Consider the following 15791-nt stretch of genomic DNA (forward strand, 5'->3'; position numbering starts at 1 on the left):
GAGCTCTGAGAATCAATGATCAACTGCATTCTTATGAATATGAGTCACGCTGCATTATATTTTCAGATGCTGCATCACATGCTACGGAAACAGGTCAGATTAATTTATGCAATGAATTAAAACGATGCTTCATATTGCTTCTGTGCTTCCACATCAACACGATTAGCGATTTATGGCTGGAGTTGTAAAGTCACACAGGAAATAGCATTGTATAATTATATTTCATTGAAGCCAAAAGCAAGTAAAATCATGCAGGATACTTGAACTGTACGGGTGATGTTTTGGTCTGTATACTGAAGGAAGTGCTATTTGGGGGATTGGTACTGCATTTGTTTTTGTTTGTTGTCTTAAGTTGTTTATTTGATGAAAATGTTGAAAATTAGAATAAAAATATATATATTTTAAATCGTGCAAGATGTCCCTCCCTCCACCCATCCTTCTGGGCCATTGATGTACTCTGCACAAAGGTTCGGCGTGGAAGTGGAAAGAAGAATATTCCACAACAAAGGCAGGCATAGATCGGCCCTGTAATAATTTCCAGAGTGAATCGTTTTACTGAGAACAAGTGAGCAGAGCCAAAGGCGGTTGCTCAACATTTGAATAAGTTATACCAGACGGAAGAGTGTGGATATGGAAAGGTGATTTGTGGGTCTCCCTTTGAGGAAAGAGCGAAAAGCGCATAAGCTTTTCTGTTAGGTGTTGGAAGGTTAGAGGGCTTGCATGTCTTGGGTGATCATGAAATGGCTGGGACAAGGAAATTAACAGTGGAATAGTGCCAAAAGGCACTGGTGCGGTTGGAAGAGAAAAAAAAAGGAAAAGGGTCGTCGAGAAGGGAATAAATAAGATTAATGGTCAAGCAATGCTGAAATTATGAGTTTAGAAGTGTGGTCGACATAGATTGTGGGAACAGATTACTTTGATGTTTTATGTGAGGTTCTGAGTGATGCATTTGGAGGCCTAGTAAGTAGGCCCTCCGGAGAAATGCGATCAGTGACAGCCTGAGAATGGATGGCTTGCTGTTGACATCAAGATCGTGGTCTGAGAAAGGGAGCAGGAGTGTCGAAGTGTTGATGGTCAGCCTGCAAGGGGCAAGAATGTCTTCTCTGTAAGGAAAACGGTTCTGCTCTTGAAGCAGGTTGAATGTAAATGTCATGTTTAGGCCTGCGAGAATGGGATTCTGCATTTTCAGAGAGAAGGAGGCTGGAACCAATGAGGGGAGGAGAGAAATTCAAACGGCTGATGTTTACTGGGCAGTTCCACAGTGCCAAAGAAAGGAAGAGAGGATAAATGGAATCTCTGCAAAGAAATCGAACATGTGACGGGAATATTTCTGACCAATGAATTTAACTTGGAGGCAAAGTTGTTGAAAGAACCGTTCAGAATTTTGCAGCATCGAAATTTATTAATGTGTGTGCACGTGTGTGTGTCTGTTTGCGCGAGGTGATGCAAGGGTTTAATCTGGATAACTGGTTCGGCGACATAAAGTAGATAGTGAAAACAGGATGAGGCGTGGCATTAGAGGGATAGCTTCAGGTAGGGGAAAACTGAAGTAGGGGAAAAAAGTAAATAGTATCCAGAGGGTGGTAGATATATACGATTTGAGGTCGTAATACGACTTTCGCTCCTTGACAACGGAAAGGGAGGGAAACGTTAATTCCTCAAAGAGCTGGATGAGGTTGCCAAGGTGTATCTGAATTGACATTTCTGATGATAGAGATCGAGAGTGTGAAAGAATGACAGGTGTTCATCGGGGATCTGGAAGGTACCGAGCGCAATGAGCTGGGGAGAGCTGACTGACTATGTGAGCTGCAAGCCGTCCCGAGGAACAAGATGTGGCAGTGACATCAAGTTTTACTAACGTCGTCAGGAATGAGGGCCGACAAGGTAAAATAGGTCAGGAATAATTTCAGAGAGAACATCACTCATTACAATTGGGTACCTGGGAAGAGAAGTTAGAGTGAACTGCACACAACTTTAAAGACGAATAGCGGTGACAGTAATTTCGAAAGTATAACCCTAGAAAGTCTCAATTGACCATGCAGCACTTGGGGAGAGAAAAACAGAGTTAACTTTACGGACAGGTAAGCGTTCATCACAACTGGATTTAAAAAATAGATTTAACTGGTATAAAACAAAGGGGCAATTAATATTGGAACTGTCAATCGGTCTGTCCATTTAGTATCGACGTTCGTGTTGATGTTTACTGGCAGCCACTGGTTTCGGCTACTTATTACTTTTCTTGCATTTACAGAATTAACGTCAATGACCAAAATGCTACAAATGTCAGGTGACAAAGAAAACTATAACTATGTAAATAGAATTCACTGAATGCATTTATATTAATTGTTCTCATCACATTTTCTGCAGGTAAACCATAACCAATTAACGAATGCTTTGATATGAATAGAGATAAAGAAAAATAAAATCAAATGCAGAAATTATGTACACAGAGACGATGGAAAATGCAAAGTAAATAACTGGCAAACACATTTACCTGAAAAATCCACCTCCAACAACTATTCTACATGATTTTTCAAATGTTTTTTAATGCACGGAATCCTTGAACCTAAAAAACAAGAAGGTACTTCTGAGGCTGTAAAGGGCTCTGGTCAGACCCCATCTGGAGTATTGTGAGCAGTTCTGGGCCCTATATCTGAGGAAGGATGTGCTGACGTTGGAAAAGACCCAGAGGAGACTCATAAGAATGAACTCTAGAATGAAGAGATTGCCATATGAGGAGCGATTGAAGACTCTGGAGACTATTGGAGTTTAGAAGCACGAGGGGGGATCTTATTGAAACTTACAGGACACTGAAAGACCTGGATAGAGTTGACGTGGAGAGTATTTATCAGTAGTAGGAAAAAACTAGAACCCGAGGGCACAGCCTCACTGAAGGTTTGATCCTTTAAAACTGAGATATGGAGGAATTTCTTCAGCCACAGGGTGGTGAATCTGTGGAACTCGGCCACAGAAGGCTGGGAAGTGTATTTAAGACAGAGATAGATCGATCCTTGATTCATCAAGTGATCAGGGGTTATGGAGAGAAGGCAGGAGAATTGGGATGAGGAACATGTTAACCATGATTGAATAGCAGAGCAGACTCAATGGGCCGAATGGCCTACTACCGCTCCTTTGTCTTATGGGCTTGTGGTCTAATATTATACATTCCTGAGAAACATACTGAGCATATATTTACAAGCAGCATAACAGAATACATGGGTGTATAGATCATAAAATAATTGACAGCCAAGATTCTTGAATGAAGTGCATGAAATTGTGAAAGGTTTTGAACGGATGGATAGAGAGAAAATGTTTCCTCTTGTGTGTGAAGCATAACTAGAGGCAATCAATGTAAGATAGTCACCCAGAAATGAAATGGGGTATGCAAATTCTTAAGGGACTGCAAGTCCAGAGCCCTTCCTCTGTTTCCCCTGCAGATTTGTTTCTACCCATTCTTGCTGTCTCCCTTTACACCTCCATGTCCCTTACTTCGGTACCCCCCCTTCTGTTTACCCTTCTGCTTCCCCCCTTGCCAGATTATCTCCCTCTGGTGGGAGATGTGCAGCACCCCTCCTCGCTCAAATGTGCCATAAGCTTTTCTGCTAGTGTGGTGGCCCATCGCCCGCTATGTTGGTATCCTCTCCATCTCGTCGTCCTCTCCACCTCCTTTCTGTAACTGGTTCATCTGTTCATATCGAGCCGATACAGTCCTGTGCAAAATTATCAATCGCTGCAAGCCTTATAGGCCATAACCTCGCCCCTAATCACAGTGTTCAGTATCTCCCAGAATGTGGAAGGTGAGACTATTCTGTTTTGGTTGTTTGTAACCTACTTGCCTGTGATGTTTTCTGGCAGAAGACCTTGTCAGCCAAGAGGGTTATGTCCAACCTCCGTGTGGGTTGTTGGGCATGGCCTATCTCTAATCTCACATGCATGTAATGTGAGTGTGGTCTGAGATTACAATTGTGGAGTATTGCTCTCTGAGTATCTCTGAAATCGCCGATTTCCCCACTATAATGCAGTCGATGCAGATGTAGACTCTGTTTACTGATGATAAAAATTAGAATTCCTTCTCACCTGATTGCATGAACCACCATGGGTCCTCCGCCCCCATCTGTTCCATAAAGTTTTACAGTTCTTTAGCCATCCCTGTGCTGGGTTTCGACCTGTCTGTCAGTAGGCCCTGTGCACAATTAAAGACTCCCCCCATGATCAGTTGGTGTGTATTTATATCGGGTGCTATTGCCATGGCCCTCTTTACAAATTCCATGTTGTTCCAGTCGAGAGCGTACACATTGTCAAGGAGCAACGGCACCCTGTCCAGGACACCGCTGACCAACTTGGTCTGTAAATGTCCTCATTGCAGTAAACACCACACTCTTACTTAGTGTGGCTACCCACTGAGCCCTCGTCCCTTAGCAGAAATAGTTGGTCTGTCCAACCCAGGCCCTCCTTGCCCACAGTTGGTCCTTCTTCCTCAGCAATGTTTATTCGTTCATGGGATGTGGACGTCGCTGGTTGGGCCAGCATTGATTGCACATCAAGTCAACCACATTGTTGTGGGTCTGGAGTCACATGTAGGCCAGACCAGGTAAGGATGGCCCTAAAGGACATTCGTGAACCAGATGGGGTTTTGCGACAATCAACAATAGTTTCATGATCATTATTCGACTTTTAATTCCAGATATCTATTGAATTTAAATTCCACCATATGCCCTTGCAGGATTTGAACCCACATTCCCAGTCCATTATCCTGGGTCTCTGGATTACAATCCAGTGACAATACCACTGCGTCACTGCTTCCCATCTCTTGGAGGAAGACTATGTCAGCTTTCATATCTTTCAGGTAGGCAAAGACTCTGGATCTTTTCACTGGGCCGGTAAGGCCTTTAACGTTCCAAGTGACTATCCAAAGGGACATTTTTGGACCTCCACCCTCCTATAAGACCATAAGACCATAAGACATAGGAGCGGAAGTAAGGCCATTCGGCCCATCGAGTCCACTCCACCATTCAATCATGGTTGATTTCAACTCCATTTACCCGCTCTCTCCCCATAGCCCTTAATTCCTCGAGAAATCAAGAATTTATCAATTTCTGTCTTAAAGACACTCAATGTCCCGGCCTCCACTGCCCTCTGTGGCAATGAATTCCACAGACCTACCACTCTCTGGCTGAAGAAATTTCTCCTCATCTCTGTTCTAAAGTAACTCCCTTTATTCTAAGGCTGTGCCCCCGCGTCCTAGTCTCCCCTGCTAATGGAAACAACTTCCCTACGTCCATCCTATCCAAGCCATTCATTATCTTGTAAGTTTCTATTAGATCTCCCCTCAACCTCCTAAACTCCAATGAATATAATCCCACGATCCTCAGACGTTCATCGTATGTTAGGCCTACCATTCCTGGGATCATCCGTGTGAATCTCCGCTAGACCTGCTCCAGTGCCAGTATGTCCTTCCTGAGGTGTGGGGCCCAAAATTGCTCACAGTATTCTAAATGGGGCCTAACTAGTGCTTTATAAAGCCTCAGAAGTACATCCCTGCTTTTATATTCCAAGCCTCTTGAGATAAATGACAACATTACATTTGCTTTCTTAATTACGGACTCAACCTGCAAGTTTACCTTTAGAGAACCCTGGACTAGGACTCCCAAGTCCCTTTCCACTTTAGCATTATGAATTTTGTCACCGTTTAGAAAATAGTCCATGCCTCTATTCTTTTTTCCAAAGTGCAAGACCTCGCACTTGCCCACATTGAATTTCATCAGCCACTTCTTGGACCATTCTCCTAAACTGTCTAAATCTTTCTGCAGCCTCCCCACCTCCTCAATACTACCTGCACCTCCGCCTATCTTTGTATCATCGGCAAACTTGGCCAGAATGCCCCGAGTCCCGTCATCTAGATCGTTAATATATAAAGAGAACAGCTGTGGCCCCAACACTGAACCCTGCGGGACACCACTTGTCACCGGTTGCCATTCCGAAAAAGAACCTTTTATCCCAACTCTCTGCCTTCGTCTGACAGCCAATCGTCAATCCATGTTAGTACCTTGCCTCGAATACCATGGGCCCTTATTTTACTCAGCAGTCTCCCGTGAGGCACCTTGTCAAAGGCCTTTTGGAAGTCAAGATAGATAACATCCATTGGCTCTCCTTGGTCTAACCTATTTGTTATCTCTTCAAAGAACTCTAACAGGTTTGTCAGGCACGACCTCCCCTTACTAAATCCATGCTGACTTGTCCTAATCCGACCCTGCACTTCCAAGAATTTAGAAATCTCATCCTTAACGATGGATTCTAGAATTTTGCCAACAACCGAGGTTAGGCTAATTGGCCTATAATTTTCCATCTTTTTTCTTGTTCCCTTCTTGAAAAGGGGGGTTACAACAGCGATTTTCCAATCCTCTGGGACTTTCCCTGATTCCAGTGACTTTTGAAAGATCATAACTAACGCCTCCACTATTTCTTCAGCTATCTCCTTTAGAACTCTAGGATGTAGCCCATCTGGGCCCGGAGATTTATCAATTTTCAGACCTTTTAGTTTCTCTAGCACCTTCTCCTTTGTGATGGCAACCATATTCAACTCTGCCCCCTGACTTTCCTGAATTGTTGGGATATTACTCATGTCTTCTACTGTGAAGACTGACGCAAAGTACTTATTAAGTTCCTCAGCTATTTCCTTGTCTCCCATCACTAGATTACCAGCGTCATTTTGGAGCGGCCCAATGTCTACTTTTGCCTCCCGTTTGTTTTTAATGTATTTAAAGAAACTTTTACTATCATTCCTAATGTTACTGGCTAGCCTACCTTCATATTTGATCCTCTCCTTCCTTATTTCTCTCTTTGTTATCCTCTGTTTGTTTTTGTAGCCTTCCCAATCTTCTGACTTCCCACTACTCTTTGCCACATTATAGGCTCTCTTTTGCCTTGATGCATTCCCTGACTTCCTTTGTCAGCCATGGCTGCCTAATCCTCCCTCTGATAACCTTTCTTTTCTTTGGGATGAACCTCTGCACTGTGTCCTCAATTACTCCCAGAAACTCCTGCCATTGCTGTTCTACTGTCTTTCCCACTAGGCTCTGCTTCCAGTCGATTTTCGTCAGTTCCTCCCTCATGCGCCTGTAATTACCTTTATTTAACTGTAAAACCTTTACATCTGATTCTACCTTCTTTCTTTCAAATTGCAGACTGAATGCTACCATATTATGATCACTGCTTCCTAAGTGTTCCCTTACTTTAAGATCTTTTATCAATTCTGGCTCATTACATAACACTAAGTCCAGAATAGCCTGTTCCCTCGTGGGCTCCATCACAAGCTGTTCCAAAAAGCCATCCTGTAAACATTCAATGAATTCCCTTTCTTTGGGTCCACTGGCAACATATTTACCCAGTCCACCTGCATATTGAAGTCCCCCATGATCACTGTGACCTTGCCTTTCTGACATGCCCTTTCTATTTCGTGGTGCATTTTGTGCCCCTGGTGCTGACCACTCCTGTGGGATCAATCATACTTACCTTGTGGAGGCACCCTTTCATTCCGGGGTTATGCTTTGTTAGGGAGCTAGCCAAAATGGCCAGTGTCACCATTCTCTTTTTTTAAATTTAATTTTATTTTTTAATATATTTTTTAAAATTTAGAGTACCCAATTCATTTTTTTCGAAATAAGGAGCAATTTAACATGTTCAATTCACCTACCTTGCACATATTTGGGTTGTGGGGGCAAAGCCCAAGCAAACATGGGGAGAATGTGCAAACTCCACACAGACAGTGACGCAGAGCCGGGAACGTACCTGGAACCTGGGTGCCATGAGACTGCAGTGGTACAACTGCGGCACTGTGCTGCTCAGTGTCACCATTCTCACCATGAGGCCTAGCTCCTGCGTTCCAGAGTTTCCCTTTGTCTAAGGGGTACCCAACATGATCGTCAACTGTGTGTATGCCATATGAGTGAGCCTCTGCACTCCAGGGTGTCCTTTTGTTTAAGGACCCTCCAAAGTGGCTGCTTATGGTGCATTCTTGTTCCAGGTTTCCGAGATTAACATGCTGAAGCCAGTCTAGAGCCCTTCCCCCATTGTCGCTTTATTCCTCCCGATGTTTTGATTCTCCCTTAACCCTCTCGCTGCCCTACTTCACCTATCTCCCCTTTTTTGTCTTCCCCCTCTGTGCCTCTGTGACACATCCCCCCCTCCCCCACCCACCAGATACTCTCTTCCCGGTGGGAGGTATGCCTCCCCCTCACTCATACCTCCTGCTTTCCCGCTAGTGTGGTGGCCCCTCCAAGTCGATCTAATCCCGTTTTACGCTCGCTCACCTGGGGTGAAATTCTCCGACCCCCAGCAGGGTCAGAGAATCGTCTGGGGGCGCCTAAAATCCCGCCCCAGCCGTGGCAGAGATTCTCCGCCACCCGGGAAGTGGTGGGGGCAGGAATCTCGCCACTCCGATCGGAGAGGCCCCTGCAGTGATTCTCCGGCCCGGATGGGCCAAAGTCCTGCCGCTGGGAGGCCTCTCCCGCCGCCGAGGCTTAAACCACCTCTGGAACGGCGGGCTGAGCTGCGTGAGCAGGCCCCCGGGTTCCTGGGAGGGCGGGGGGGGGGGGATCGAACCCCGGGGGGGTGCCCCCACGGTGGCCTGGCCCGCGATCGGGGGCCCCCGCTCAGACTCCAGCCAGTGCCCTGACTGTACTTGTATTTTCTTCCGCGTTCACCACGGCCTCCGCCATGATGGAGGTGGAAGAGAACCCCACATCGTTCATGCGCCGGCACTGACGTCAGCGGGCAGCTGTCGCTGACGTCACTGCCGGTGCATGCGCGGACCGGCGAAAGCCTTTCGGCCAGCCCCGCTGCCGGGGGCGCCGGTTTTTTGCGCCAGTCTTCTGGTGCCAACCGCTCTGGCGCGGGGCTGGCCCCCAAATGTGGGGAGAATTCCCACCTTTGGGGAGGCACGACCCCTGAGTGGCTGGCGCCACTCCCCTACTCCGGGACCCTCCATCACGCCGGGTAGGGGAGAATGCCGCCCCTGGTGTCCCTTCTATCTCCTCACCCTTGCCTGTGCTCTGCTGCATTCCTCCCCTTCCTCCTATCAGCTTATTACACTGTTCATTGCTAGGCAATGTAGTCCCACGCAAAAATGTCCTTTGATTTCCTTCACCTCCTCTGTCATCGTCATCGTTGCCTCTCTTGCTGTCTGCCAAGCCGTTCATATAGACAAACTCGTCTGCCTCAGCAGGAGCAGTAAAATAATGTTATTTGCCCTGATAAGTTACCCAGAGCCTGGCTGGGATTAATATCACGTTCCCGGGTTTATTTTTATATAGGACCAACTTTGCATGGTTCATTTCCACCCTGTGCTTTGCCAAGTTCTCCCCAATGTCTTGCTGGACTCTGACTTTATGTCCCTCCCAGTTGCATGCCTTTGCCTGTTTAGACCAGGAATGATCCTTTCCTGGTCCTGGTACTTGTGCAGCTTTGCTATTATTGCTGTTGGCTGTTCCCCCATCTTGGGCTTTGGTCGGAGTGACCTGTGGGCCTTGTGGACCTCCGGTGGCTGAGGAAAGCTCTCCATCCCACTAGGTTGCCCAGCATTTGGGCCACGTAATTGGTTGGGTGCCAGTCCTCAATTTCCTCCAGTAGGCCCACTATTCGGATGATCTGCGAGCTCGACTGATTCTTCTGGTCCTCGACCTTCCCTTTCAGGCTGCCTTGTATCGCTACCAACCTCTATATATTGTTCTCCAGGGCGACGATTCGTCGATGCCTTTTCCAGCTCTCATATTCTGGTCCGCTAGGCTTCCAGCCTCTTTCCCATGCCACTGAGAGCTGTCTGCGTGGTGGCTAGCACCTCCACCACTGCAACCTTGACTACTGCCTTTATCCCGATGTTAGCCCTCATCATTTCAGTTTCCTTGTGTGGAGCATCTTCCATTAATTGCCTGGCCAGGGCAGGGGGAACTCACTTTTTGGGCTGCTGGTCTCCCGCTCTTGGGGTTGGCCGGGTACCCCTTGAGTTGTGGGTCCGCTGATTGATTGATTTATTGTGACATGTACTGACGTACATTGAAAGTATTTTTATGCAGCCAAGAGAACGTACACAGTACATACACAGTAGACAAAAAGAATAATCGACAAAGTACATCGACAAATAGTGATTGGTTAGTGTAACAAGGGCCAAACAAAGCGAGCAGCATCAGGTTTGCCATTCCTGTCCCTACTGCAATTCCTGGTGTCTCTGAGGCCTCTTGAGCTGCGGCCTCTTGGCATTTTCATCATTAATGTTATCATCGAGAGTGAGGAGATGTGTTAGTCCCGTGCTGTGGGCTAAATTCGGTCAAAAGTGCCTATTTTGTTGTCTTATGGAGGAGAGCTACCTAATGTACGACTACTTAGCACATCCCCGTCATCGGAAATTCACATTGAGGCTTTCTCCACATCAGTTGCCTCTCCTCCATACGTCAAATAGCAAGGCAGTTTATTAATTTAATGGGTGTAAATTGAGAGATGTGGACACTTAACTAAACCTTAGTGTTCCCATGCATCAGTCACTGAAAGTAAGAGTGCAGGTACAGCAGGCAGCAAAGAAGGCAAATGGAATTTTGGCCTTGATAGCGAGAGGATTTGAGTACAGGAATAGGGATAGTTTATTGCAATTGTATAGGGCATTGGTGAGGCTACACCTGGAGTATTGTGTGCAGTTTTGGTGTCCTCATCTGAGGAAGGATGCTCTTGCTATGGAGTGCAGCGAAGGTTTACCCGGCTGATTCATGGGATGGCGGGACAGTTATGTGAGGAGAGACTAAATTGGTTCGGATTATATTCACTGGAGTTTAGAAGAGGGAGAGGCGATCTCACAGAATTAGAAATTAGGTGCCATTGTGGCATCGTGGTGAGCACTACTGCCTCATGGCACTTCGGACCCGGGTTCGATCCTGGCCCGGACAGAGTGGATTCAGAAAGTATGTTTCAGATGGTGGGGAGTCTAAAACGAAGAGCCACAGTTTGAGGTTAAGGGGTAAACCGTTTTGGACTGATGTGTGGAGAAAGTTCTTCACCCAGAGAATGGTGAATTGGTGGAATTCACTATCAGAAGGTTGTTGAAGCCAAAATGGTGTGAAATTGTAAGAAGAAATTAGATCCAACTCTTGGGGCTCAAGGGCTCAAGGCAGGGAAAGTGGGATCAGGATATTCAACACGATGATCAGTCATGATCAGTATGAATGGCGGAGCAAGCATAAAAAGTCGAATGGTCTCCTGCTGCTTTATTTTCTGTGTATGTTTCTAAGTACCTAATCTACCATTTTGTTGCCCATCACTTACTGGTTCAGCCGCAAGTAGAGTTTTATGTTCAATCCTCGTCTCAATGCGTCAGGAGGGAAGTGGATGTTTTAGACAGCGTTTTGGAAATATGACAAGAATTACATGGATGAAGATCATCAGTTTCATGAATTAATTGGAGAAGTTGGAATCTTCTTAGGTTGAGAGGAATAGAGCTGTTCAAAATTATTAGTTAATGAGAAGGAGGAGGGAGAGAGAAAATGTTAACTTTGGCGGAAGGTTGAGAAGCAAAGGAGACCAAAATGGCAAAAGGATCAATAGTGACTTGAGGAAGAACTAATTTTGTGGTAGATTAGTTGGGATCTTGAATTAAACTCCTGAGGGTGTTATGGGCGCGGATTCAATTTTGGTTTTCAAAATAGAAATATACAAGCATCTAAAGAGGGAAGAAATTATGAATAAATCGAAACATCTTGATACTTGCAGCACTCCACATGATATGCTAAAAATGTCTTATTTAATGTTAGTCTCAGTCATTTGCCTGGTTACCAATTATCATACACGAGATATGGCATCTAAACGTATGCAGCTAAATATCAGAAAGAAATATTTAATATAGTTATAGAGTCCCACAGCACAGAAAAGGCCCTTCGGCCCATCATGTCTGCACTGAGCAAAAACAACCAACTAATTTATTCTAATTCCATTTTCCAGCACTTGGTCCACAGCCTTGTATGCCCTGGACTCGCAAGAGCACATCTCTGCACTTCTTAAATGTTATGAGGGTCACTGCCTCCACCACACTTTCAGGCAGCGAGTTCCAAACTCCCACCACACTCTGAGTAAAAGAGGTTCCCCCTCACATCCCATCCAGATGTTGTGTATCTTACGTTAAATTTAACAAAACCTCCGTGTTCCCATGCATCAGTCACTAAACGTAAGAATGCAGATACAGCAGGCCACATAGAAGGCAAATGGAATTTTGGACTTCATAGCGAGCGGATTGGAAGTACAGGAATAGGGATATTGTATTGCAATTGTATTGGGCATTGGTGAGGCTACACCTAGAGTATTGTGTGCAGTTTTGGTGTCCTCATCTGAGGAAGGATGCTCTGGTCATTGACCAATCCAACAATTCAATTTACATGGCGGATATTTATGACGTCCAACGGCTCACCATTGCAAAGTTTGTAATGGTCAAGGATTCTTATTGGAAGTTAGGAAAACATGAACTGAAACTTAGTACAGGAACAGAAAAAATGCTTTCTATAATTTGCAGGGAAAGATTTTGCATGAATTCATAGAAAGGAAAAATATGAAAGTTTCAATAAAATGAAAACATGATTTAAAAAATTATTAAAAGCTTATCCTGAACAGAAATAACGCTGACCATGTCTGATTGCATAAATGTATATATATATATATATATATATATATATTTAAAGTACCCAATTCATTTATTTCCAATTAAGGGGTAATTTAGTGTGACCAATCCACCAAACCTACACATCTTTTTGGGTTGTGGGGGTGAGACCCACGCAAACACAGGGAGAATGTGCAAACTCCACACTGATAGTGACCCGCGGCCGGGATCGAACCCGGGTCTTCAGCGCCCTGAGGCAGCAGTGCGAACCACTGCATCACCATGCCTCTCAAAAATGCATATTTTTAGTGGAGATAATAATAATTTTCAAAATGATTTCTGGAATTGAAAACAGTTATTTTACATGATCTAACACTGTCATGAGGGCGTTAGGTTGTATGATTGCTGCGGGCGGGTAATTTCCCAATGAGATATTTGAGCCAATTTTTTTTGTTGACAGATGGAATGTTATTTCAGAAAGAACAAGGTAACACATAAGGACTTTAAGCATTGATGTTGATCTATTTAATACAGCAATGAATGTCTGCTCTTGGATCTGACACATATATGCCTTATTTTAAGATGAGAATCGGACTATTGGTTCCATTATGATTCTTTAAACACATGTGCTTGTTATCTTCTTTAGAACTAGAAAAATGTAAACGCGAAGGTAATTTTACAGCAATTGGCTGGAAATGTTACTCTGGAAATCAGTTGGGGGCTACCCTTTGAAATTCATTGTTTGACAAGAAGTGGTGTTTGGGGTTCCATCACAGCGACACTAATTAATAACACTGATTTTTCAAAATTCCGGTTTTACCCATTTATGGGGCTGTGAGAGGCTAATATTCCACATGCCCCTGAAGTTTGCAGGAGGTAATGAATAATCTCATTTAGACTGCTGCGAGTTGAAAGAACATCGCTTTTGCGCAGCTTTTCCCGTTTCTTTAAAAAGTTTAGTTAATGTAAATGCATTGGAAATGTAAAACATTATTAACGGTGCGGGACATTTGAAGGTAAAAAGCGAAGTGCTGAAACCGCCAGGGATACCTGATTTGATAATACTACTTCCAGCACAAACGTCCATCATCTGCAAATTCTGAAAAACGCAGGGCGCAATTCTCCGCACTCACGACGGTGCGGAGAATAGCGGGCGTCGTAAATTTTTACGGCCACGCTGGTCTGACGCCCTCCCGCTATTCTCCCCCCCACGCCCGCCTCCCGACACGAATCGCTGCCAGCCGTTTTTTTACGGCAAGCAGCGATTCTCAGCTGGCCGATGGGCCGAATTCCAAGGCCGTCATGTGACGCATCAGCCGTCGCAAACTCTGGCTAGCGGGCTTAACGAAATCCGTTCAGCCCGCGATGCCGGAGTTCACGGCCGCGGGATGCTAGCCCCGACCGGGGACCAGAATCGGTTCCCGGTGGGGGGGGGGGGGGGCGGAGGCTGGCGTCAAACCCGCCTGTTTTTTATGCCAGCCTCACGATTTCTCCCGGGTGTGGAGAATCACGCCCGCAATATTTATGGGGTAAAACTACATAATATATTTTAAGCAGTTTTGATTTTCTTTACGTTAACTTTTCCAGTCTTTTCGTTAGATTGAACAAGAAGTAGCGACTATTGTATCATCATAAATTATTTTGGACGTGCACTTATAACTTTTTTCCCCCAGATAATCGGATGACTGCGTTGACAAAAGGTAAAATGCTGTGCTTTTGCCCAATTTTCTGGAATATCCAAACGTGCTATTTTCCTATACGTTGAGTTTGATATATTTTCCACGAAAAATATCCGACCTGTTGCAGTTGTTTAAATTACAATTTGTAATGTTTAGTTTTTTTTTATTGTTTCAGAGCTTCAAGAACTTTACACGTTTACACGTTAGTAACAAAGACCTAGCGAGTTGGGTTTGATAAGATGATAGTTATGTGAATTAAGTCCACTCAATCGGACTCAACACTCCCGCCAGGCCCTAACCAGTCTCAACACCCCCTCCCGGACTGAGCCCCCCACCCCTGCGGTCCGACCCCCACCCCCGCAAATCCGACTCGCCTCCCCCCTCCCCGTGGTTGAGGTCCGACCGCCAACTCCCCCGGGTCCAACCCCCATTCCATAAACTCTAAAACTCTAAATTGTCCCATCTAGGTGCACTTTAAGGCACGCTACTGCCCAGTTACTCCATACCGACCCTGCCAGTGACAAGCTTCACTACTCTTAGCCTGAGTCTGCAGGTTGGGTGAGACATGGAGCTGAGGAACGCCAGGGCAGGTAAAACTGGCGAGAGTGGCAATCCGAAGATTGGTCCAGTGCGGAAGTTGCGGATCCATGAAACTTACCACGATGCCAAATGTTTACCAATTCTAACCGCAGCTCACCACCAGTTTCTCAAGGATTGACTTATCCTTAGCAGCTCACACTCGCACCCGGTTGTCCGGCGTGTGTGGTGGTTTCAATGTGCTGGATCCTCTCTGTCTGCCCACCCCCGCCCCCTCCCCAGCTATGTGTATCTTGGCGGCACGTCATTCCATTGGAGCAGCCCGGTGCGGCTGAGAAACCGGAGGATGGGGGGTGCTCTGCCGGCGGGAAAGAAGAATCGTAAATTACCGGAAAATTCGGGCCAATGGGAATGCCGCCGCCAGCGAACGGCGCGCCGCCGAGAGCAGGGCGCGGGGAAGCGGAGAATCCAGCTCCTGACCAGTGGCAGCTAGCAACCATGCCATGTAAAACACCCGGCGTTCCCAATTGAAATGGCCGAAGAATTGCCATTTCCGTGGCCCCGTTTGCGCACGCCAGCAACCTGCAATAGTTATGACATACAACATGGACCGAGCCAGCCAGAAAAGTGCCCCCTTCTAACCACCTCACCACACACCAGCCCCGCCATTCCTCCAGCCCTCCCTGAAGTCCCCACCGTCAGGCCAGTGGAACGGCCCCCTCGCCCCCCCCCCCCCCCCCCCCCCCACCTCCCAACTATGGCGTTGGGCACTGTGCGCAGCCGCCATGCGAGGTTGGAAAAACCTCAGACCATAAGTGATCCACGCCGTCCGGTAGTCAGCGGGGGTTGAGCATCAAGGAGGACCTTCAGGTGAAGTCCTGAGGCTGTCCCAAGGGCTTGTGATGTACTGACCAATTACGCCATTTTGAGGGGGCGGTGTGCGAAAA

At 46.1% G+C, this 15791-nt stretch overlaps 1 protein-coding gene across 4 annotated transcripts in view; it reads left to right on the plus strand.

The window, feature by feature from the left end:
- Positions 1-15791, plus strand: part of LOC119976159 (E3 ubiquitin-protein ligase TRIM39-like) — a 154318-nt gene that overhangs the window by 60773 nt on the left and 77754 nt on the right. For 3 of the 4 annotated variants that reach the window (XM_038816378.1, XM_038816381.1, XM_038816382.1), the window contains 6 exons: positions 67-93; positions 2252-2287; positions 13089-13115; positions 13275-13298; positions 14302-14328; positions 14483-14509. In XM_038816378.1, the coding sequence (XP_038672306.1) occupies positions 67-93; positions 2252-2287; positions 13089-13115; positions 13275-13298; positions 14302-14328; positions 14483-14509 (168 nt within the window). The remainder of the gene's footprint in view (positions 1-66; positions 94-2251; positions 2288-13088; positions 13116-13274; positions 13299-14301; positions 14329-14482; positions 14510-15791) is intronic. The other variant, XM_038816380.1, reaches the window with a different exon arrangement.

This window comes from Scyliorhinus canicula, chromosome 13, assembly GCF_902713615.1.
Source record: "Scyliorhinus canicula chromosome 13, sScyCan1.1, whole genome shotgun sequence".
NCBI classification, from domain to species: Eukaryota; Metazoa; Chordata; class Chondrichthyes; order Carcharhiniformes; family Scyliorhinidae; genus Scyliorhinus; species Scyliorhinus canicula.